We start from the raw sequence: 24,749 nt of genomic DNA, 5'->3' as shown, positions 1-24,749 counted from the left end.
GGGTTGGGTTTAGAGATGTGTTGAAGAGTGCGGTCGATTTTTGTAAATTAATAAAGTTTTGTCTTTGTGGACTTAATACATTTATTTTACTTTCCCATGAGATCAAATAATGTGGCTCTCTCCCATTTGCGTTTTGAAATGGAGGCCCTAAATGTACTGCTCAAACCTGATCGCGACGTTTCGGAGTTTCTTTTCCTTCCTCAGGCTAGTTTGAGCAACTGAATGGCTGGAATACTTCACATCAGCTCATTTATATAGACTTCTCAGTGGGCGTGGCTTCCTAACACTCTCTCTCTCTCTGTTTTCACACTTTCTCGATGTTTCGATTTTTCTCGATGTTTCCCAAAACTGAATATCGGCACTTTGTGGTGCGTCATAAACTTAGCGTTACATTTTCTATTGTCTTGTTGTGTACTTTTTGACATCAATTTATTAAATGCTCCGAGTTGGAGACTCATTTCCCCGACATCGATGGATCCGCCGGCGTTCCCGTCCGCAGCAGGCGAGGTGCAGAGCTGGAGGCACTGGCTGGGTTAGGGTGAGGAAAAATCCAGAGGTTGGACTGAGTCCATCCCCGGTTATGCACGGTCCATCGACATCAACTGCCCGCCACGCCCGCGGCGTCCGAGTCGGCCGAACGGATCCGAACGACATCGAGAAAGGCCAGCGTCAGCCCGCAACACAACCAAGTTGCTGTGAAAAAATTACCCACCAAGTTTTAGGTATGTGTGTAACGCTAATTCAGCGTTTGGGTAGGGTTCGGGGTCTTAGGGTCCCTGGTCTTAGGGCTCTAGGCACTTGGGTTAAGTTTTAGGTGTGAAAGGTCACCCGGGTTGGGTTTAGAGATGTGTTGAAGAGTGCGGTCGATTTTTGTAAATTAATAAAGTTTTGTCTTTGTGGACTTAATACATTTATTTTACTTTCCCATGAGATCAAATAATGTGGCTCTCTCCCATTTGCGTTTTGAAATGGAGGCCCTAAATGTACTGCTCAAACCTGATCGCGACGTTTCGGAGTTTCTTTTCCTTCCTCAGGCTAGTTTGAGCAACTGAATGGCTGGAATACTTCACATCAGCTCATTTATATAGACTTCTCAGTGGGCGTGGCTTCCTAACACTCTCTCTCTCTCTGTTTTCACACTTTCTCGATGTTTCGATTTTTCTCGATGTTTCCCAAAACTGAATATCGGCACTTTGTGGTGCGTCATAAACTTAGCGTTACATTTTCTATTGTCTTGTTGTGTACTTTTTGACATCAATTTATTAAATGCTCCGAGTTGGAGACTCATTTCCCCGACATCGATGGATCCGCCGGCGTTCCCGTCCGCAGCAGGCGAGGTGCAGAGCTGGAGGCACTGGCTGGGTTAGGGTGAGGAAAAATCCAGAGGTTGGACTGAGTCCATCCCCGGTTATGCACGGTCCATCGACATCAACTGCCCGCCACGCCCGCGGCGTCCGAGTCGGCCGAACGGATCCGAACGACATCGAGAAAGGCCAGCGTCAGCCCGCAACACAACCAAGTTGCTGTGAAAAAATTACCCACCAAGTTTTAGGTATGTGTGTAACGCTAATTCAGCGTTTGGGTAGGGTTCGGGGTCTTAGGGTCCCTGGTCTTAGGGCTCTAGGCACTTGGGTTAAGTTTTAGGTGTGAAAGGTCACCCGGGTTGGGTTTAGAGATGTGTTGAAGAGTGCGGTCGATTTTTGTAAATTAATAAAGTTTTGTCTTTGTGGACTTAATACATTTATTTTACTTTCCCATGAGATCAAATAATGTGGCTCTCTCCCATTTGCGTTTTGAAATGGAGGCCCTAAATGTACTGCTCAAACCTGATCGCGACGTTTCGGAGTTTCTTTTCCTTCCTCAGGCTAGTTTGAGCAACTGAATGGCTGGAATACTTCACATCAGCTCATTTATATAGACTTCTCAGTGGGCGTGGCTTCCTAACACTCTCTCTCTCTCTGTTTTCACACTTTCTCGATGTTTCGATTTTTCTCGATGTTTCCCAAAACTGAATATCGGCACTTTGTGGTGCGTCATAAACTTAGCGTTACATTTTCTATTGTCTTGTTGTGTACTTTTTGACATCAATTTATTAAATGCTCCGAGTTGGAGACTCATTTCCCCGACATCGATGGATCCGCCGGCGTTCCCGTCCGCAGCAGGCGAGGTGCAGAGCTGGAGGCACTGGCTGGGTTAGGGTGAGGAAAAATCCAGAGGTTGGACTGAGTCCATCCCCGGTTATGCACGGTCCATCGACATCAACTGCCCGCCACGCCCGCGGCGTCCGAGTCGGCCGAACGGATCCGAACGACATCGAGAAAGGCCAGCGTCAGCCCGCAACACAACCAAGTTGCTGTGAAAAAATTACCCACCAAGTTTTAGGTATGTGTGTAACGCTAATTCAGCGTTTGGGTAGGGTTCGGGGTCTTAGGGTCCCTGGTCTTAGGGCTCTAGGCACTTGGGTTAAGTTTTAGGTGTGAAAGGTCACCCGGGTTGGGTTTAGAGATGTGTTGAAGAGTGCGGTCGATTTTTGTAAATTAATAAAGTTTTGTCTTTGTGGACTTAATACATTTATTTTACTTTCCCATGAGATCAAATAATGTGGCTCTCTCCCATTTGCGTTTTGAAATGGAGGCCCTAAATGTACTGCTCAAACCTGATCGCGACGTTTCGGAGTTTCTTTTCCTTCCTCAGGCTAGTTTGAGCAACTGAATGGCTGGAATACTTCACATCAGCTCATTTATATAGACTTCTCAGTGGGCGTGGCTTCCTAACACTCTCTCTCTCTCTGTTTTCACACTTTCTCGATGTTTCGATTTTTCTCGATGTTTCCCAAAACTGAATATCGGCACTTTGTGGTGCGTCATAAACTTAGCGTTACATTTTCTATTGTCTTGTTGTGTACTTTTTGACATCAATTTATTAAATGCTCCGAGTTGGAGACTCATTTCCCCGACATCGATGGATCCGCCGGCGTTCCCGTCCGCAGCAGGCGAGGTGCAGAGCTGGAGGCACTGGCTGGGTTAGGGTGAGGAAAAATCCAGAGGTTGGACTGAGTCCATCCCCGGTTATGCACGGTCCATCGACATCAACTGCCCGCCACGCCCGCGGCGTCCGAGTCGGCCGAACGGATCCGAACGACATCGAGAAAGGCCAGCGTCAGCCCGCAACACAACCAAGTTGCTGTGAAAAAATTACCCACCAAGTTTTAGGTATGTGTGTAACGCTAATTCAGCGTTTGGGTAGGGTTCGGGGTCTTAGGGTCCCTGGTCTTAGGGCTCTAGGCACTTGGGTTAAGTTTTAGGTGTGAAAGGTCACCCGGGTTGGGTTTAGAGATGTGTTGAAGAGTGCGGTCGATTTTTGTAAATTAATAAAGTTTTGTCTTTGTGGACTTAATACATTTATTTTACTTTCCCATGAGATCAAATAATGTGGCTCTCTCCCATTTGCGTTTTGAAATGGAGGCCCTAAATGTACTGCTCAAACCTGATCGCGACGTTTCGGAGTTTCTTTTCCTTCCTCAGGCTAGTTTGAGCAACTGAATGGCTGGAATACTTCACATCAGCTCATTTATATAGACTTCTCAGTGGGCGTGGCTTCCTAACACTCTCTCTCTCTCTGTTTTCACACTTTCTCGATGTTTCGATTTTTCTCGATGTTTCCCAAAACTGAATATCGGCACTTTGTGGTGCGTCATAAACTTAGCGTTACATTTTCTATTGTCTTGTTGTGTACTTTTTGACATCAATTTATTAAATGCTCCGAGTTGGAGACTCATTTCCCCGACATCGATGGATCCGCCGGCGTTCCCGTCCGCAGCAGGCGAGGTGCAGAGCTGGAGGCACTGGCTGGGTTAGGGTGAGGAAAAATCCAGAGGTTGGACTGAGTCCATCCCCGGTTATGCACGGTCCATCGACATCAACTGCCCGCCACGCCCGCGGCGTCCGAGTCGGCCGAACGGATCCGAACGACATCGAGAAAGGCCAGCGTCAGCCCGCAACACAACCAAGTTGCTGTGAAAAAATTACCCACCAAGTTTTAGGTATGTGTGTAACGCTAATTCAGCGTTTGGGTAGGGTTCGGGGTCTTAGGGTCCCTGGTCTTAGGGCTCTAGGCACTTGGGTTAAGTTTTAGGTGTGAAAGGTCACCCGGGTTGGGTTTAGAGATGTGTTGAAGAGTGCGGTCGATTTTTGTAAATTAATAAAGTTTTGTCTTTGTGGACTTAATACATTTATTTTACTTTCCCATGAGATCAAATAATGTGGCTCTCTCCCATTTGCGTTTTGAAATGGAGGCCCTAAATGTACTGCTCAAACCTGATCGCGACGTTTCGGAGTTTCTTTTCCTTCCTCAGGCTAGTTTGAGCAACTGAATGGCTGGAATACTTCACATCAGCTCATTTATATAGACTTCTCAGTGGGCGTGGCTTCCTAACACTCTCTCTCTCTCTGTTTTCACACTTTCTCGATGTTTCGATTTTTCTCGATGTTTCCCAAAACTGAATATCGGCACTTTGTGGTGCGTCATAAACTTAGCGTTACATTTTCTATTGTCTTGTTGTGTACTTTTTGACATCAATTTATTAAATGCTCCGAGTTGGAGACTCATTTCCCCGACATCGATGGATCCGCCGGCGTTCCCGTCCGCAGCAGGCGAGGTGCAGAGCTGGAGGCACTGGCTGGGTTAGGGTGAGGAAAAATCCAGAGGTTGGACTGAGTCCATCCCCGGTTATGCACGGTCCATCGACATCAACTGCCCGCCACGCCCGCGGCGTCCGAGTCGGCCGAACGGATCCGAACGACATCGAGAAAGGCCAGCGTCAGCCCGCAACACAACCAAGTTGCTGTGAAAAAATTACCCACCAAGTTTTAGGTATGTGTGTAACGCTAATTCAGCGTTTGGGTAGGGTTCGGGGTCTTAGGGTCCCTGGTCTTAGGGCTCTAGGCACTTGGGTTAAGTTTTAGGTGTGAAAGGTCACCCGGGTTGGGTTTAGAGATGTGTTGAAGAGTGCGGTCGATTTTTGTAAATTAATAAAGTTTTGTCTTTGTGGACTTAATACATTTATTTTACTTTCCCATGAGATCAAATAATGTGGCTCTCTCCCATTTGCGTTTTGAAATGGAGGCCCTAAATGTACTGCTCAAACCTGATCGCGACGTTTCGGAGTTTCTTTTCCTTCCTCAGGCTAGTTTGAGCAACTGAATGGCTGGAATACTTCACATCAGCTCATTTATATAGACTTCTCAGTGGGCGTGGCTTCCTAACACTCTCTCTCTCTCTGTTTTCACACTTTCTCGATGTTTCGATTTTTCTCGATGTTTCCCAAAACTGAATATCGGCACTTTGTGGTGCGTCATAAACTTAGCGTTACATTTTCTATTGTCTTGTTGTGTACTTTTTGACATCAATTTATTAAATGCTCCGAGTTGGAGACTCATTTCCCCGACATCGATGGATCCGCCGGCGTTCCCGTCCGCAGCAGGCGAGGTGCAGAGCTGGAGGCACTGGCTGGGTTAGGGTGAGGAAAAATCCAGAGGTTGGACTGAGTCCATCCCCGGTTATGCACGGTCCATCGACATCAACTGCCCGCCACGCCCGCGGCGTCCGAGTCGGCCGAACGGATCCGAACGACATCGAGAAAGGCCAGCGTCAGCCCGCAACACAACCAAGTTGCTGTGAAAAAATTACCCACCAAGTTTTAGGTATGTGTGTAACGCTAATTCAGCGTTTGGGTAGGGTTCGGGGTCTTAGGGTCCCTGGTCTTAGGGCTCTAGGCACTTGGGTTAAGTTTTAGGTGTGAAAGGTCACCCGGGTTGGGTTTAGAGATGTGTTGAAGAGTGCGGTCGATTTTTGTAAATTAATAAAGTTTTGTCTTTGTGGACTTAATACATTTATTTTACTTTCCCATGAGATCAAATAATGTGGCTCTCTCCCATTTGCGTTTTGAAATGGAGGCCCTAAATGTACTGCTCAAACCTGATCGCGACGTTTCGGAGTTTCTTTTCCTTCCTCAGGCTAGTTTGAGCAACTGAATGGCTGGAATACTTCACATCAGCTCATTTATATAGACTTCTCAGTGGGCGTGGCTTCCTAACACTCTCTCTCTCTCTGTTTTCACACTTTCTCGATGTTTCGATTTTTCTCGATGTTTCCCAAAACTGAATATCGGCACTTTGTGGTGCGTCATAAACTTAGCGTTACATTTTCTATTGTCTTGTTGTGTACTTTTTGACATCAATTTATTAAATGCTCCGAGTTGGAGACTCATTTCCCCGACATCGATGGATCCGCCGGCGTTCCCGTCCGCAGCAGGCGAGGTGCAGAGCTGGAGGCACTGGCTGGGTTAGGGTGAGGAAAAATCCAGAGGTTGGACTGAGTCCATCCCCGGTTATGCACGGTCCATCGACATCAACTGCCCGCCACGCCCGCGGCGTCCGAGTCGGCCGAACGGATCCGAACGACATCGAGAAAGGCCAGCGTCAGCCCGCAACACAACCAAGTTGCTGTGAAAAAATTACCCACCAAGTTTTAGGTATGTGTGTAACGCTAATTCAGCGTTTGGGTAGGGTTCGGGGTCTTAGGGTCCCTGGTCTTAGGGCTCTAGGCACTTGGGTTAAGTTTTAGGTGTGAAAGGTCACCCGGGTTGGGTTTAGAGATGTGTTGAAGAGTGCGGTCGATTTTTGTAAATTAATAAAGTTTTGTCTTTGTGGACTTAATACATTTATTTTACTTTCCCATGAGATCAAATAATGTGGCTCTCTCCCATTTGCGTTTTGAAATGGAGGCCCTAAATGTACTGCTCAAACCTGATCGCGACGTTTCGGAGTTTCTTTTCCTTCCTCAGGCTAGTTTGAGCAACTGAATGGCTGGAATACTTCACATCAGCTCATTTATATAGACTTCTCAGTGGGCGTGGCTTCCTAACACTCTCTCTCTCTCTGTTTTCACACTTTCTCGATGTTTCGATTTTTCTCGATGTTTCCCAAAACTGAATATCGGCACTTTGTGGTGCGTCATAAACTTAGCGTTACATTTTCTATTGTCTTGTTGTGTACTTTTTGACATCAATTTATTAAATGCTCCGAGTTGGAGACTCATTTCCCCGACATCGATGGATCCGCCGGCGTTCCCGTCCGCAGCAGGCGAGGTGCAGAGCTGGAGGCACTGGCTGGGTTAGGGTGAGGAAAAATCCAGAGGTTGGACTGAGTCCATCCCCGGTTATGCACGGTCCATCGACATCAACTGCCCGCCACGCCCGCGGCGTCCGAGTCGGCCGAACGGATCCGAACGACATCGAGAAAGGCCAGCGTCAGCCCGCAACACAACCAAGTTGCTGTGAAAAAATTACCCACCAAGTTTTAGGTATGTGTGTAACGCTAATTCAGCGTTTGGGTAGGGTTCGGGGTCTTAGGGTCCCTGGTCTTAGGGCTCTAGGCACTTGGGTTAAGTTTTAGGTGTGAAAGGTCACCCGGGTTGGGTTTAGAGATGTGTTGAAGAGTGCGGTCGATTTTTGTAAATTAATAAAGTTTTGTCTTTGTGGACTTAATACATTTATTTTACTTTCCCATGAGATCAAATAATGTGGCTCTCTCCCATTTGCGTTTTGAAATGGAGGCCCTAAATGTACTGCTCAAACCTGATCGCGACGTTTCGGAGTTTCTTTTCCTTCCTCAGGCTAGTTTGAGCAACTGAATGGCTGGAATACTTCACATCAGCTCATTTATATAGACTTCTCAGTGGGCGTGGCTTCCTAACACTCTCTCTCTCTCTGTTTTCACACTTTCTCGATGTTTCGATTTTTCTCGATGTTTCCCAAAACTGAATATCGGCACTTTGTGGTGCGTCATAAACTTAGCGTTACATTTTCTATTGTCTTGTTGTGTACTTTTTGACATCAATTTATTAAATGCTCCGAGTTGGAGACTCATTTCCCCGACATCGATGGATCCGCCGGCGTTCCCGTCCGCAGCAGGCGAGGTGCAGAGCTGGAGGCACTGGCTGGGTTAGGGTGAGGAAAAATCCAGAGGTTGGACTGAGTCCATCCCCGGTTATGCACGGTCCATCGACATCAACTGCCCGCCACGCCCGCGGCGTCCGAGTCGGCCGAACGGATCCGAACGACATCGAGAAAGGCCAGCGTCAGCCCGCAACACAACCAAGTTGCTGTGAAAAAATTACCCACCAAGTTTTAGGTATGTGTGTAACGCTAATTCAGCGTTTGGGTAGGGTTCGGGGTCTTAGGGTCCCTGGTCTTAGGGCTCTAGGCACTTGGGTTAAGTTTTAGGTGTGAAAGGTCACCCGGGTTGGGTTTAGAGATGTGTTGAAGAGTGCGGTCGATTTTTGTAAATTAATAAAGTTTTGTCTTTGTGGACTTAATACATTTATTTTACTTTCCCATGAGATCAAATAATGTGGCTCTCTCCCATTTGCGTTTTGAAATGGAGGCCCTAAATGTACTGCTCAAACCTGATCGCGACGTTTCGGAGTTTCTTTTCCTTCCTCAGGCTAGTTTGAGCAACTGAATGGCTGGAATACTTCACATCAGCTCATTTATATAGACTTCTCAGTGGGCGTGGCTTCCTAACACTCTCTCTCTCTCTGTTTTCACACTTTCTCGATGTTTCGATTTTTCTCGATGTTTCCCAAAACTGAATATCGGCACTTTGTGGTGCGTCATAAACTTAGCGTTACATTTTCTATTGTCTTGTTGTGTACTTTTTGACATCAATTTATTAAATGCTCCGAGTTGGAGACTCATTTCCCCGACATCGATGGATCCGCCGGCGTTCCCGTCCGCAGCAGGCGAGGTGCAGAGCTGGAGGCACTGGCTGGGTTAGGGTGAGGAAAAATCCAGAGGTTGGACTGAGTCCATCCCCGGTTATGCACGGTCCATCGACATCAACTGCCCGCCACGCCCGCGGCGTCCGAGTCGGCCGAACGGATCCGAACGACATCGAGAAAGGCCAGCGTCAGCCCGCAACACAACCAAGTTGCTGTGAAAAAATTACCCACCAAGTTTTAGGTATGTGTGTAACGCTAATTCAGCGTTTGGGTAGGGTTCGGGGTCTTAGGGTCCCTGGTCTTAGGGCTCTAGGCACTTGGGTTAAGTTTTAGGTGTGAAAGGTCACCCGGGTTGGGTTTAGAGATGTGTTGAAGAGTGCGGTCGATTTTTGTAAATTAATAAAGTTTTGTCTTTGTGGACTTAATACATTTATTTTACTTTCCCATGAGATCAAATAATGTGGCTCTCTCCCATTTGCGTTTTGAAATGGAGGCCCTAAATGTACTGCTCAAACCTGATCGCGACGTTTCGGAGTTTCTTTTCCTTCCTCAGGCTAGTTTGAGCAACTGAATGGCTGGAATACTTCACATCAGCTCATTTATATAGACTTCTCAGTGGGCGTGGCTTCCTAACACTCTCTCTCTCTCTGTTTTCACACTTTCTCGATGTTTCGATTTTTCTCGATGTTTCCCAAAACTGAATATCGGCACTTTGTGGTGCGTCATAAACTTAGCGTTACATTTTCTATTGTCTTGTTGTGTACTTTTTGACATCAATTTATTGAATGCTCCGAGTTGGAGACTCATTTCCCCGACATCGATGGATCCGCCGGCGTTCCCGTCCGCAGCAGGCGAGGTGCAGAGCTGGAGGCACTGGCTGGGTTAGGGTGAGGAAAAATCCAGAGGTTGGACTGAGTCCATCCCCGGTTATGCACGGTCCATCGACATCAACTGCCCGCCACGCCCGCGGCGTCCGAGTCGGCCGAACGGATCCGAACGACATCGAGAAAGGCCAGCGTCAGCCCGCAACACAACCAAGTTGCTGTGAAAAAATTACCCACCAAGTTTTAGGTATGTGTGTAACGCTAATTCAGCGTTTGGGTAGGGTTCGGGGTCTTAGGGTCCCTGGTCTTAGGGCTCTAGGCACTTGGGTTAAGTTTTAGGTGTGAAAGGTCACCCGGGTTGGGTTTAGAGATGTGTTGAAGAGTGCGGTCGATTTTTGTAAATTAATAAAGTTTTGTCTTTGTGGACTTAATACATTTATTTTACTTTCCCATGAGATCAAATAATGTGGCTCTCTCCCATTTGCGTTTTGAAATGGAGGCCCTAAATGTACTGCTCAAACCTGATCGCGACGTTTCGGAGTTTCTTTTCCTTCCTCAGGCTAGTTTGAGCAACTGAATGGCTGGAATACTTCACATCAGCTCATTTATATAGACTTCTCAGTGGGCGTGGCTTCCTAACACTCTCTCTCTCTCTGTTTTCACACTTTCTCGATGTTTCGATTTTTCTCGATGTTTCCCAAAACTGAATATCGGCACTTTGTGGTGCGTCATAAACTTAGCGTTACATTTTCTATTGTCTTGTTGTGTACTTTTTGACATCAATTTATTAAATGCTCCGAGTTGGAGACTCATTTCCCCGACATCGATGGATCCGCCGGCGTTCCCGTCCGCAGCAGGCGAGGTGCAGAGCTGGAGGCACTGGCTGGGTTAGGGTGAGGAAAAATCCAGAGGTTGGACTGAGTCCATCCCCGGTTATGCACGGTCCATCGACATCAACTGCCCGCCACGCCCGCGGCGTCCGAGTCGGCCGAACGGATCCGAACGACATCGAGAAAGGCCAGCGTCAGCCCGCAACACAACCAAGTTGCTGTGAAAAAATTACCCACCAAGTTTTAGGTATGTGTGTAACGCTAATTCAGCGTTTGGGTAGGGTTCGGGGTCTTAGGGTCCCTGGTCTTAGGGCTCTAGGCACTTGGGTTAAGTTTTAGGTGTGAAAGGTCACCCGGGTTGGGTTTAGAGATGTGTTGAAGAGTGCGGTCGATTTTTGTAAATTAATAAAGTTTTGTCTTTGTGGACTTAATACATTTATTTTACTTTCCCATGAGATCAAATAATGTGGCTCTCTCCCATTTGCGTTTTGAAATGGAGGCCCTAAATGTACTGCTCAAACCTGATCGCGACGTTTCGGAGTTTCTTTTCCTTCCTCAGGCTAGTTTGAGCAACTGAATGGCTGGAATACTTCACATCAGCTCATTTATATAGACTTCTCAGTGGGCGTGGCTTCCTAACACTCTCTCTCTCTCTGTTTTCACACTTTCTCGATGTTTCGATTTTTCTCGATGTTTCCCAAAACTGAATATCGGCACTTTGTGGTGCGTCATAAACTTAGCGTTACATTTTCTATTGTCTTGTTGTGTACTTTTTGACATCAATTTATTAAATGCTCCGAGTTGGAGACTCATTTCCCCGACATCGATGGATCCGCCGGCGTTCCCGTCCGCAGCAGGCGAGGTGCAGAGCTGGAGGCACTGGCTGGGTTAGGGTGAGGAAAAATCCAGAGGTTGGACTGAGTCCATCCCCGGTTATGCACGGTCCATCGACATCAACTGCCCGCCACGCCCGCGGCGTCCGAGTCGGCCGAACGGATCCGAACGACATCGAGAAAGGCCAGCGTCAGCCCGCAACACAACCAAGTTGCTGTGAAAAAATTACCCACCAAGTTTTAGGTATGTGTGTAACGCTAATTCAGCGTTTGGGTAGGGTTCGGGGTCTTAGGGTCCCTGGTCTTAGGGCTCTAGGCACTTGGGTTAAGTTTTAGGTGTGAAAGGTCACCCGGGTTGGGTTTAGAGATGTGTTGAAGAGTGCGGTCGATTTTTGTAAATTAATAAAGTTTTGTCTTTGTGGACTTAATACATTTATTTTACTTTCCCATGAGATCAAATAATGTGGCTCTCTCCCATTTGCGTTTTGAAATGGAGGCCCTAAATGTACTGCTCAAACCTGATCGCGACGTTTCGGAGTTTCTTTTCCTTCCTCAGGCTAGTTTGAGCAACTGAATGGCTGGAATACTTCACATCAGCTCATTTATATAGACTTCTCAGTGGGCGTGGCTTCCTAACACTCTCTCTCTCTCTGTTTTCACACTTTCTCGATGTTTCGATTTTTCTCGATGTTTCCCAAAACTGAATATCGGCACTTTGTGGTGCGTCATAAACTTAGCGTTACATTTTCTATTGTCTTGTTGTGTACTTTTTGACATCAATTTATTAAATGCTCCGAGTTGGAGACTCATTTCCCCGACATCGATGGATCCGCCGGCGTTCCCGTCCGCAGCAGGCGAGGTGCAGAGCTGGAGGCACTGGCTGGGTTAGGGTGAGGAAAAATCCAGAGGTTGGACTGAGTCCATCCCCGGTTATGCACGGTCCATCGACATCAACTGCCCGCCACGCCCGCGGCGTCCGAGTCGGCCGAACGGATCCGAACGACATCGAGAAAGGCCAGCGTCAGCCCGCAACACAACCAAGTTGCTGTGAAAAAATTACCCACCAAGTTTTAGGTATGTGTGTAACGCTAATTCAGCGTTTGGGTAGGGTTCGGGGTCTTAGGGTCCCTGGTCTTAGGGCTCTAGGCACTTGGGTTAAGTTTTAGGTGTGAAAGGTCACCCGGGTTGGGTTTAGAGATGTGTTGAAGAGTGCGGTCGATTTTTGTAAATTAATAAAGTTTTGTCTTTGTGGACTTAATACATTTATTTTACTTTCCCATGAGATCAAATAATGTGGCTCTCTCCCATTTGCGTTTTGAAATGGAGGCCCTAAATGTACTGCTCAAACCTGATCGCGACGTTTCGGAGTTTCTTTTCCTTCCTCAGGCTAGTTTGAGCAACTGAATGGCTGGAATACTTCACATCAGCTCATTTATATAGACTTCTCAGTGGGCGTGGCTTCCTAACACTCTCTCTCTCTCTGTTTTCACACTTTCTCGATGTTTCGATTTTTCTCGATGTTTCCCAAAACTGAATATCGGCACTTTGTGGTGCGTCATAAACTTAGCGTTACATTTTCTATTGTCTTGTTGTGTACTTTTTGACATCAATTTATTAAATGCTCCGAGTTGGAGACTCATTTCCCCGACATCGATGGATCCGCCGGCGTTCCCGTCCGCAGCAGGCGAGGTGCAGAGCTGGAGGCACTGGCTGGGTTAGGGTGAGGAAAAATCCAGAGGTTGGACTGAGTCCATCCCCGGTTATGCACGGTCCATCGACATCAACTGCCCGCCACGCCCGCGGCGTCCGAGTCGGCCGAACGGATCCGAACGACATCGAGAAAGGCCAGCGTCAGCCCGCAACACAACCAAGTTGCTGTGAAAAAATTACCCACCAAGTTTTAGGTATGTGTGTAACGCTAATTCAGCGTTTGGGTAGGGTTCGGGGTCTTAGGGTCCCTGGTCTTAGGGCTCTAGGCACTTGGGTTAAGTTTTAGGTGTGAAAGGTCACCCGGGTTGGGTTTAGAGATGTGTTGAAGAGTGCGGTCGATTTTTGTAAATTAATAAAGTTTTGTCTTTGTGGACTTAATACATTTATTTTACTTTCCCATGAGATCAAATAATGTGGCTCTCTCCCATTTGCGTTTTGAAATGGAGGCCCTAAATGTACTGCTCAAACCTGATCGCGACGTTTCGGAGTTTCTTTTCCTTCCTCAGGCTAGTTTGAGCAACTGAATGGCTGGAATACTTCACATCAGCTCATTTATATAGACTTCTCAGTGGGCGTGGCTTCCTAACACTCTCTCTCTCTCTGTTTTCACACTTTCTCGATGTTTCGATTTTTCTCGATGTTTCCCAAAACTGAATATCGGCACTTTGTGGTGCGTCATAAACTTAGCGTTACATTTTCTATTGTCTTGTTGTGTACTTTTTGACATCAATTTATTAAATGCTCCGAGTTGGAGACTCATTTCCCCGACATCGATGGATCCGCCGGCGTTCCCGTCCGCAGCAGGCGAGGTGCAGAGCTGGAGGCACTGGCTGGGTTAGGGTGAGGAAAAATCCAGAGGTTGGACTGAGTCCATCCCCGGTTATGCACGGTCCATCGACATCAACTGCCCGCCACGCCCGCGGCGTCCGAGTCGGCCGAACGGATCCGAACGACATCGAGAAAGGCCAGCGTCAGCCCGCAACACAACCAAGTTGCTGTGAAAAAATTACCCACCAAGTTTTAGGTATGTGTGTAACGCTAATTCAGCGTTTGGGTAGGGTTCGGGGTCTTAGGGTCCCTGGTCTTAGGGCTCTAGGCACTTGGGTTAAGTTTTAGGTGTGAAAGGTCACCCGGGTTGGGTTTAGAGATGTGTTGAAGAGTGCGGTCGATTTTTGTAAATTAATAAAGTTTTGTCTTTGTGGACTTAATACATTTATTTTACTTTCCCATGAGATCAAATAATGTGGCTCTCTCCCATTTGCGTTTTGAAATGGAGGCCCTAAATGTACTGCTCAAACCTGATCGCGACGTTTCGGAGTTTCTTTTCCTTCCTCAGGCTAGTTTGAGCAACTGAATGGCTGGAATACTTCACATCAGCTCATTTATATAGACTTCTCAGTGGGCGTGGCTTCCTAACACTCTCTCTCTCTCTGTTTTCACACTTTCTCGATGTTTCGATTTTTCTCGATGTTTCCCAAAACTGAATATCGGCACTTTGTGGTGCGTCATAAACTTAGCGTTACATTTTCTATTGTCTTGTTGTGTACTTTTTGACATCAATTTATTAAATGCTCCGAGTTGGAGACTCATTTCCCCGACATCGATGGATCCGCCGGCGTTCCCGTCCGCAGCAGGCGAGGTGCAGAGCTGGAGGCACTGGCTGGGTTAGGGTGAGGAAAAATCCAGAGGTTGGACTGAGTCCATCCCCGGTTATGCACGGTCCATCGACATCAACTGCCCGCCACGCCCGCGGCGTCCGAGTCGGCCGAACGGATCCGAACGACATCGAGAAAGGCCAGCGTCAGCCCGCAACACAACCAAGTTGCTGTGAAAAAATTACCCACCAAGTTTTAGGTATGTGTGTAACGCTAATTCAGCGTTTGGGTAGGGTTCGGGGTCTTAGGGTCCCTGGTCTTAGGGCTCTAGGCACTTGGGTTAAGTTTTAGGTGTGAAAGGTCACCCGGGTTGGGTTTAGAGATGTGTTGAAGAGTGCGGTCGATTTTTGTAAATTAATAAAGTTTTGTCTTTGTGGACTTAATACATTTATTTTACTTTCCCATGAGATCAAATAATGTGGCTCTCTCCCATTTGCGTTTTGAAATGGAGGCCCTAAATGTACTGCTCAAACCTGATCGCGACGTTTCGGAGTTTCTTTTCCTTCCTCAGGCTAGTTTGAGCAACTGAATGGCTGGAATACTTCACATCAGCTCATTTATATAGACTTCTCAGTGGGCGTGGCTTCCTAACACTCTCTCTCTCTCTGTTTTCACACTTTCTCGATGTTTCGATTTTTCTCGATGTTTCCCAAAACTGAATATCGGCACTTTGTGGTGCGTCATAAACTTAGCGTTACATTTTCTATTGTCTTGTTGTGTACTTTTTGACATCAATTTATTAAATGCTCCGAGTTGGAGACTCATTTCCCCGACATCGATGGATCCGCCGGCGTTCCCGTCCGCAGCAGGCGAGGTGCAGAGCTGGAGGCACTGGCTGGGTTAGGGTGAGGAAAAATCCAGAGGTTGGACTGAGTCCATCCCCGGTTATGCACGGTCCATCGACATCAACTGCCCGCCACGCCCGCGGCGTCCGAGTCGGCCGAACGGATCCGAACGACATCGAGAAAGGCCAGCGTCAGCCCGCAACACAACCAAGTTGCTGTGAAAAAATTACCCACCAAGTTTTAGGTATGTGTGTAACGCTAATTCAGCGTTTGGGTAGGGTTCGGGGTCTTAGGGTCCCTGGTCTTAGGGCTCTAGGCACTTGGGTTAAGTTTTAGGTGTGAAAGGTCACCCGGGTTGGGTTTAGAGATGTGTTGAAGAGTGCGGTCGATTTTTGTAAATTAATAAAGTTTTGTCTTTGTGGACTTAATACATTTATTTTACTTTCCCATGAGATCAAATAATGTGGCTCTCTCCCATTTGCGTTTTGAAATGGAGGCCCTAAATGTACTGCTCAAACCTGATCGCGACGTTTCGGAGTTTCTTTTCCTTCCTCAGGCTAGTTTGAGCAACTGAATGGCTGGAATACTTCACATCAGCTCATTTATATAGACTTCTCAGTGGGCGTGGCTTCCTAACACTCTCTCTCTCTCTGTTTTCACACTTTCTCGATGTTTCGATTTTTCTCGATGTTTCCCAAAACTGAATATCGGCACTTTGTGGTGCGTCATAAACTTAGCGTTACATTTTCTATTGTCTTGTTGTGTACTTTTTGACATCAATTTATTAAATGCTCCGAGTTGGAGACTCATTTCCCCGACATCGATGGATCCGCCGGCGTTCCCGTCCGCAGCAGGCGAGGTGCAGAGCTGGAGGCACTGGCTGGGTTAGGGTGAGGAAAAATCCAGAGGTTGGACTGAGTCCATCCCCGGTTATGCACGGTCCATCGACATCAACTGCCCGCCACGCCCGCGGCGTCCGAGTCGGCCGAACGGATCCGAACGACATCGAGAAAGGCCAGCGTCAGCCCGCAACACAACCAAGTTGCTGTGAAAAAATTACCCACCAAGTTTTAGGTATGTGTGTAACGCTAATTCAGCGTTTGGGTAGGGTTCGGGGTCTTAGGGTCCCTGGTCTTAGGGCTCTAGGCACTTGGGTTAAGTTTTAGGTGTGAAAGGTCACCCGGGTTGGGTTTAGAGATGTGTTGAAGAGTGCGGTCGATTTTTGTAAATTAATAAAGTTTTGTCTTTGTGGACTTAATACATTTATTTTACTTTCCCATGAGATCAAATAATGTGGCTCTCTCCCATTTGCGTTTTGAAATGGAGGCCCTAAATGTACTGCTCAAACCTGATCGCGACGTTTCGGAGTTTCTTTTCCTTCCTCAGGCTAGTTTGAGCAACTGAATGGCTGGAATACTTCACATCAGCTCATTTATATAGACTTCTCAGTGGGCGTGGCTTCCTAACACTCTCTCTCTCTCTGTTTTCACACTTTCTCGATGTTTCGATTTTTCTCGATGTTTCCCAAAACTGAATATCGGCACTTTGTGGTGCGTCATAAACTTAGCGTTACATTTTCTATTGTCTTGTTGTGTACTTTTTGACATCAATTTATTAAATGCTCCGAGTTGGAGACTCATTTCCCCGACATCGATGGATCCGCCGGCGTTCCCGTCCGCAGCAGGCGAGGTGCAGAGCTGGAGGCACTGGCTGGGTTAGGGTGAGGAAAAATCCAGAGGTTGGACTGAGTCCATCCCCGGTTATGCACGGTCCATCGACATCAACTGCCCGCCACGCCCGCGGCGTCCGAGTCGGCCGAACGGATCCGAACGACATCGAGAAAGGCCAGCGTCAGCCCGCAACACAACCAAGTTGCTGTGAAAAAATTACCCACCAAGTTTTAGGTATGTGTGTAACGCTAATTCAGCGTTTGGGTAGGGTTCGGGGTCTTAGGGTCCCTGGTCTTAGGGCTCTAGGCACTTGGGTTAAGTTTTAGGTGTGAAAGGTCACCCGGGTTGGGTTTAGAGATGTGTTGAAGAGTGCGGTCGATTTTTGTAAATTAATAAAGTTTTGTCTTTGTGGACTTAATACATTTATTTTACTTTCCCATGAGATCAAATAATGTGGCTCTCTCCCATTTGCGTTTTGAAATGGAGGCCCTAAATGTACTGCTCAAACCTGATCGCGACGTTTCGGAGTTTCTTTTCCTTCCTCAGGCTAGTTTGAGCAACTGAATGGCTGGAATACTTCACATCAGCTCATTTATATAGACTTCTCAGTGGGCGTGGCTTCCTAACACTCTCTCTCTCTCTGTTTTCACACTTTCTCGATGTTTCGATTTTTCTCGATGTTTCCCAAAACTGAATATCGGCACTTTGTGGTGCGTCATAAACTTAGCGTTACATTTTCTATTGTCTTGTTGTGTACTTTTTGACATCAATTTATTAAATGCTCCGAGTTGGAGACTCATTTCCCCGACATCGATGGATCCGCCGGCGTTCCCGTCCGCAGCAGGCGAGGTGCAGAGCTGGAGGCACTGGCTGGGTTAGGGTGAGGAAAAATCCAGAGGTTGGACTGAGTCCATCCCCGGTTATGCACGGTCCATCGACATCAACTGCCCGCCACGCCCGCGGCGTCCGAGTCGGCCGAACGGATCCGAACGACATCGAGAAAGGCCAGCGTCAGCCCGCAACACAACCAAGTTGCTGTGAAAAAATTACCCACCAAGTTTTAGGTATGTGTGTAACGCTAATTCAGCGTTTGGGTAGGGTTCGGGGTCTTAGGGTCCCTGGTCTTAGGGCTCTAGGCACTTGGGTTAAGTTTTAGGTGTGAAAGGTCACCCGGGTTGGGTTTAGAGATGTGTTGAAGAGTGCGGTCGATTTTTGTAAATTAATAAAGTTTTGTCTTTGTGGACTTAATACATTTATTTTACTTTCCCATGAGATCAAATAATGTGGCTCTCTCCCATTTGCGTTTTGAAATGGAGGCCCTAAATGTACTGCTCAAACCTGATCGCGACGTTTCGGAGTTTCTTTTCCTTCCTCAGGCTAGTTTGAGCAACTGAATGGCTGGAATACTTCACATCAGCTCATTTATATAGACTTCTCAGTGGGCGTGGCTTCCTAACACTCTCTCTCTCTCTGTTTTCACACTTTCTCGATGTTTCGATTTTTCTCGATGTTTCCCAAAACTGAATATCGGCACTTTGTGGTGCGTCATAAACTTAGCGTTACATTTTCTATTGTCTTGTTGTGTACTTTTTGACATCAATTTATTAAATGCTCCGAGTTGGAGACTCATTTCCCCGACATCGATGGATCCGCCGGCGTTCCCGTCCGCAGCAGGCGAGGTGCAGAGCTGGAGGCACTGGCTGGGTTAGGGTGAGGAAAAATCCAGAGGTTGGACTGAGTCCATCCCCGGTTATGCACGGTCCATCGACATCAACTGCCCGCCACGCCCGCGGCGTCCGAGTCGGCCGAACGGATCCGAACGACATCGAGAAAGGCCAGCGTCAGCCCGCAACACAACCAAGTTGCTGTGAAAAAATTACCCACCAAGTTTTAGGTATGTGTGTAACGCTAATTCAGCGTTTGGGTAGGGTTCGGGGTCTTAGGGTCCCTGGTCTTAGGGCTCTAGGCACTTGGGTTAAGTTTTAGGTGTGAAAGGTCACCCGGGTTGGGTTTAGAGATGTGTTGAAGAGTGCGGTCGATTTTTGTAAATTAATAAAGTTTTGTCTTTGTGGACTTAATACATTTATTTTACTTTCCCATGAGATCAAATAATGTGGCTCTCTCCCATTTGCGTTTTGAAATGGAGGCCCTAAATGTACTGCTCAAACCTGATCGCGACGTTTCGGAGTTTCTTTTCCTTCCTCAGGCTAGTTTGAGCAACTGAATGGCTGGAATACTTCACATCAGCTCATTTATATAGACTTCTCAGTGGGCGTGGCTTCCTAACACTCTCTCTCTCTCTGTTTTCACACTTTCTCGATGTTTCGATTTTTCTCGATGTTTCCCAAAACTGAATATCGGCACTTTGTGGTGCGTCATAAACTTAGCGTTACATTTTCTATTGTCTTGTTGTGTACTTTTTGACATCAATTTATTAAATGCTCCGAGTTGGAGACTCATTTCCCCGACATCGATGGATCCGCCGGCGTTCCCGTCCGCAGCAGGCGAGGTGCAGAGCTGGAGGCACTGGCTGGGTTAGGGTGAGGAAAAATCCAGAGGTTGGACTGAGTCCATCCCCGGTTATGCACGGTCCATCGACATCAACTGCCCGCCACGCCCGCGGCGTCCGAGTCGGCCGAACGGATCCGAACGACATCGAGAAAGGCCAGCGTCAGCCCGCAACACAACCAAGTTGCTGTGAAAAAATTACCCACCAAGTTTTAGGTATGTGTGTAACGCTAATTCAGCGTTTGGGTAGGGTTCGGGGTCTTAGGGTCCCTGGTCTTAGGGCTCTAGGCACTTGGGTTAAGTTTTAGGTGTGAAAGGTCACCCGGGTTGGGTTTAGAGATGTGTTGAAGAGTGCGGTCGATTTTTGTAAATTAATAAAGTTTTGTCTTTGTGGACTTAATACATTTATTTTACTTTCCCATGAGATCAAATAATGTGGCTCTCTCCCATTTGCGTTTTGAAATGGAGGCCCTAAATGTACTGCTCAAACCTGATCGCGACGTTTCGGAGTTTCTTTTCCTTCCTCAGGCTAGTTTGAGCAACTGAATGGCTGGAATACTTCACATCAGCTCATTTATATAGACTTCTCAGTGGGCGTGGCTTCCTAACACTCTCTCTCTCTCTGTTTTCACACTTTCTCGATGTTTCGATTTTTCTCGATGTTTCCCAAAACTGAATATCGGCACTTTGTGGTGCGTCATAAACTTAGCGTTACATTTTCTATTGTCTTGTTGTGTACTTTTTGACATCAATTTATTAAATGCTCCGAGTTGGAGACTCATTTCCCCGACATCGATGGATCCGCCGGCGTTCCCGTCCGCAGCAGGCGAGGTGCAGAGCTGGAGGCACTGGCTGGGTTAGGGTGAGGAAAAATCCAGAGGTTGGACTGAGTCCATCCCCGGTTATGCACGGTCCATCGACATCAACTGCCCGCCACGCCCGCGGCGTCCGAGTCGGCCGAACGGATCCGAACGACATCGAGAAAGGCCAGCGTCAGCCCGCAACACAACCAAGTTGCTGTGAAAAAATTACCCACCAAGTTTTAGGTATGTGTGTAACGCTAATTCAGCGTTTGGGTAGGGTTCGGGGTCTTAGGGTCCCTGGTCTTAGGGCTCTAGGCACTTGGGTTAAGTTTTAGGTGTGAAAGGTCACCCGGGTTGGGTTTAGAGATGTGTTGAAGAGTGCGGTCGATTTTTGTAAATTAATAAAGTTTTGTCTTTGTGGACTTAATACATTTATTTTACTTTCCCATGAGATCAAATAATGTGGCTCTCTCCCATTTGCGTTTTGAAATGGAGGCCCTAAATGTACTGCTCAAACCTGATCGCGACGTTTCGGAGTTTCTTTTCCTTCCTCAGGCTAGTTTGAGCAACTGAATGGCTGGAATACTTCACATCAGCTCATTTATATAGACTTCTCAGTGGGCGTGGCTTCCTAACACTCTCTCTCTCTCTGTTTTCACACTTTCTCGATGTTTCGATTTTTCTCGATGTTTCCCAAAACTGAATATCGGCACTTTGTGGTGCGTCATAAACTTAGCGTTACATTTTCTATTGTCTTGTTGTGTACTTTTTGACATCAATTTATTAAATGCTCCGAGTTGGAGACTCATTTCCCCGACATCGATGGATCCGCCGGCGTTCCCGTCCGCAGCAGGCGAGGTGCAGAGCTGGAGGCACTGGCTGGGTTAGGGTGAGGAAAAATCCAGAGGTTGGACTGAGTCCATCCCCGGTTATGCACGGTCCATCGACATCAACTGCCCGCCACGCCCGCGGCGTCCGAGTCGGCCGAACGGATCCGAACGACATCGAGAAAGGCCAGCGTCAGCCCGCAACACAACCAAGTTGCTGTGAAAAAATTACCCACCAAGTTTTAGGTATGTGTGTAACGCTAATTCAGCGTTTGGGTAGGGTTCGGGGTCTTAGGGTCCCTGGTCTTAGGGCTCTAGGCACTTGGGTTAAGTTTTAGGTGTGAAAGGTCACCCGGGTTGGGTTTAGAGATGTGTTGAAGAGTGCGGTCGATTTTTGTAAATTAATAAAGTTTTGTCTTTGTGGACTTAATACATTTATTTTACTTTCCCATGAGATCAAATAATGTGGCTCTCTCCCATTTGCGTTTTGAAATGGAGGCCCTAAATGTACTGCTCAAACCTGATCGCGACGTTTCGGAGTTTCTTTTCCTTCCTCAGGCTAGTTTGAGCAACTGAATGGCTGGAATACTTCACATCAGCTCATTTATATAGACTTCTCAGTGGGCGTGGCTTCCTAACACTCTCTCTCTCTCTGTTTTCACACTTTCTCGATGTTTCGATTTTTCTCGATGTTTCCCAAAACTGAATATCGGCACTTTGTGGTGCGTCATAAACTTAGCGTTACATTTTCTATTGTCTTGTTGTGTACTTTTTGACATCAATTTATTAAATGCTCCGAGTTGGAGACTCATTTCCCCGACATCGATGGATCCGCCGGCGTTCCCGTCCGCAGCAGGCGAGGTGCAGAGCTGGAGGCACTGGCTGGGTTAGGGTGAGGAAAAATCCAGAGGTTGGACTGAGTCCATCCCCGGTTATGCACGGTCCATCGACATCAACTGCCCGCCACGCCCGCGGCGTCCGAGTCGGCCGAACGGATCCGAACGACATCGAGAAAGGCCAGCGTCAGCCCGCAACACAACCAAGTTGCTGTGAAAAAATTACCCACCAAGTTTTAGGTATGTGTGTAACGCTAATTCAGCGTTTGGGTAGGGTTCGGGGTCTTAGGGTCCCTGGTCTTAGGGCTCTAGGCACTTGGGTTAAGTTTTAGGTGTGAAAGGTCACCCGGGTTGGGTTTAGAGATGTGTTGAAGAGTGCGGTCGATTTTTGTAAATTAATAAAGTTTTGTCTTTGTGGACTTAATACATTTATTTTACTTTCCCATGAGATCAAATAATGTGGCTCTCTCCCATTTGCGTTTTGAAATGGAGGCCCTAAATGTACTGCTCAAACCTGATCGCGACGTTTCGGAGTTTCTTTTCCTTCCTCAGGCTAGTTTGAGCAACTGAATGGCTGGAATACTTCACATCAGCTCATTTATATAGACTTCTCAGTGGGCGTGGCTTCCTAACACTCTCTCTCTCTCTGTTTTCACACTTTCTCGATGTTTCGATTTTTCTCGATGTTTCCCAAAACTGAATATCGGCACTTTGTGGTGCGTCATAAACTTAGCGTTACATTTTCTATTGTCTTGTTGTGTACTTTTTGACATCAATTTATTAAATGCTCCGAGTTGGAGACTCATTTCCCCGACATCGATGGATCCGCCGGCGTTCCCGTCCGCAGCAGGCGAGGTGCAGAGCTGGAGGCACTGGCTGGGTTAGGGTGAGGAAAAATCCAGAGGTTGGACTGAGTCCATCCCCGGTTATGCACGGTCCATCGACATCAACTGCCCGCCACGCCCGCGGCGTCCGAGTCGGCCGAACGGATCCGAACGACATCGAGAAAGGCCAGCGTCAGCCCGCAACACAACCAAGTTGCTGTGAAAAAATTACCCACCAAGTTTTAGGTATGTGTGTAACGCTAATTCAGCGTTTGGGTAGGGTTCGGGGTCTTAGGGTCCCTGGTCTTAGGGCTCTAGGCACTTGGGTTAAGTTTTAGGTGTGAAAGGTCACCCGGGTTGGGTTTAGAGATGTGTTGAAGAGTGCGGTCGATTTTTGTAAATTAATAAAGTTTTGTCTTTGTGGACTTAATACATTTATTTTACTTTCCCATGAGATCAAATAATGTGGCTCTCTCCCATTTGCGTTTTGAAATGGAGGCCCTAAATGTACTGCTCAAACCTGATCGCGACGTTTCGGAGTTTCTTTTCCTTCCTCAGGCTAGTTTGAGCAACTGAATGGCTGGAATACTTCACATCAGCTCATTTATATAGACTTCTCAGTGGGCGTGGCTTCCTAACACTCTCTCTCTCTCTGTTTTCACACTTTCTCGATGTTTCGATTTTTCTCGATGTTTCCCAAAACTGAATATCGGCACTTTGTGGTGCGTCATAAACTTAGCGTTACATTTTCTATTGTCTTGTTGTGTACTTTTTGACATCAATTTATTAAATGCTCCGAGTTGGAGACTCATTTCCCCGACATCGATGGATCCGCCGGCGTTCCCGTCCGCAGCAGGCGAGGTGCAGAGCTGGAGGCACTGGCTGGGTTAGGGTGAGGAAAAATCCAGAGGTTGGACTGAGTCCATCCCCGGTTATGCACGGTCCATCGACATCAACTGCCCGCCACGCCCGCGGCGTCCGAGTCGGCCGAACGGATCCGAACGACATCGAGAAAGGCCAGCGTCAGCCCGCAACACAACCAAGTTGCTGTGAAAAAATTACCCACCAAGTTTTAGGTATGTGTGTAACGCTAATTCAGCGTTTGGGTAGGGTTCGGGGTCTTAGGGTCCCTGGTCTTAGGGCTCTAGGCACTTGGGTTAAGTTTTAGGTGTGAAAGGTCACCCGGGTTGGGTTTAGAGATGTGTTGAAGAGTGCGGTCGATTTTTGTAAATTAATAAAGTTTTGTCTTTGTGGACTTAATACATTTATTTTACTTTCCCATGAGATCAAATAATGTGGCTCTCTCCCATTTGCGTTTTGAAATGGAGGCCCTAAATGTACTGCTCAAACCTGATCGCGACGTTTCGGAGTTTCTTTTCCTTCCTCAGGCTAGTTTGAGCAACTGAATGGCTGGAATACTTCACATCAGCTCATTTATATAGACTTCTCAGTGGGCGTGGCTTCCTAACACTCTCTCTCTCTCTGTTTTCACACTTTCTCGATGTTTCGATTTTTCTCGATGTTTCCCAAAACTGAATATCGGCACTTTGTGGTGCGTCATAAACTTAGCGTTACATTTTCTATTGTCTTGTTGTGTACTTTTTGACATCAATTTATTAAATGCTCCGAGTTGGAGACTCATTTCCCCGACATCGATGGATCCGCCGGCGTTCCCGTCCGCAGCAGGCGAGGTGCAGAGCTGGAGGCACTGGCTGGGTTAGGGTGAGGAAAAATCCAGAGGTTGGACTGAGTCCATCCCCGGTTATGCACGGTCCATCGACATCAACTGCCCGCCACGCCCGCGGCGTCCGAGTCGGCCGAACGGATCCGAACGACATCGAGAAAGGCCAGCGTCAGCCCGCA

General features: G+C 47.4%; 1 protein-coding gene across 1 annotated transcript; it reads left to right on the top strand.

Annotated features, from left to right (window-relative positions):
• The first annotated feature begins 523 nt into the window (after positions 1-523).
• On the top strand, positions 524-24,672 carry LOC141377963 (uncharacterized). The gene is made up of 12 exons (XM_073924198.1): positions 524-6,532; positions 7,087-7,362; positions 7,917-8,192; positions 8,747-9,022; positions 9,577-9,852; positions 10,407-10,682; positions 11,237-11,512; positions 12,067-12,342; positions 12,897-13,172; positions 13,727-14,002; positions 14,557-14,832; positions 15,387-24,672. Exons 1-12 carry the CDS (start codon positions 6,247-6,249, stop codon positions 15,752-15,754), a joined length of 3,414 nt encoding a protein of 1,137 aa, XP_073780299.1. The 5' UTR covers positions 524-6,246; the 3' UTR covers positions 15,755-24,672.
• The last annotated feature ends 77 nt before the right edge of the window (positions 24,673-24,749 follow it).

This window comes from Danio rerio, chromosome 15, assembly GCF_049306965.1.
Source record: "Danio rerio strain Tuebingen ecotype United States chromosome 15, GRCz12tu, whole genome shotgun sequence".
NCBI classification, from domain to species: Eukaryota; Metazoa; Chordata; class Actinopteri; order Cypriniformes; family Danionidae; genus Danio; species Danio rerio.
Note: the sequence above shows the minus strand (reverse complement) of the source record. Positions and strands in the feature narration are given on the sequence as shown.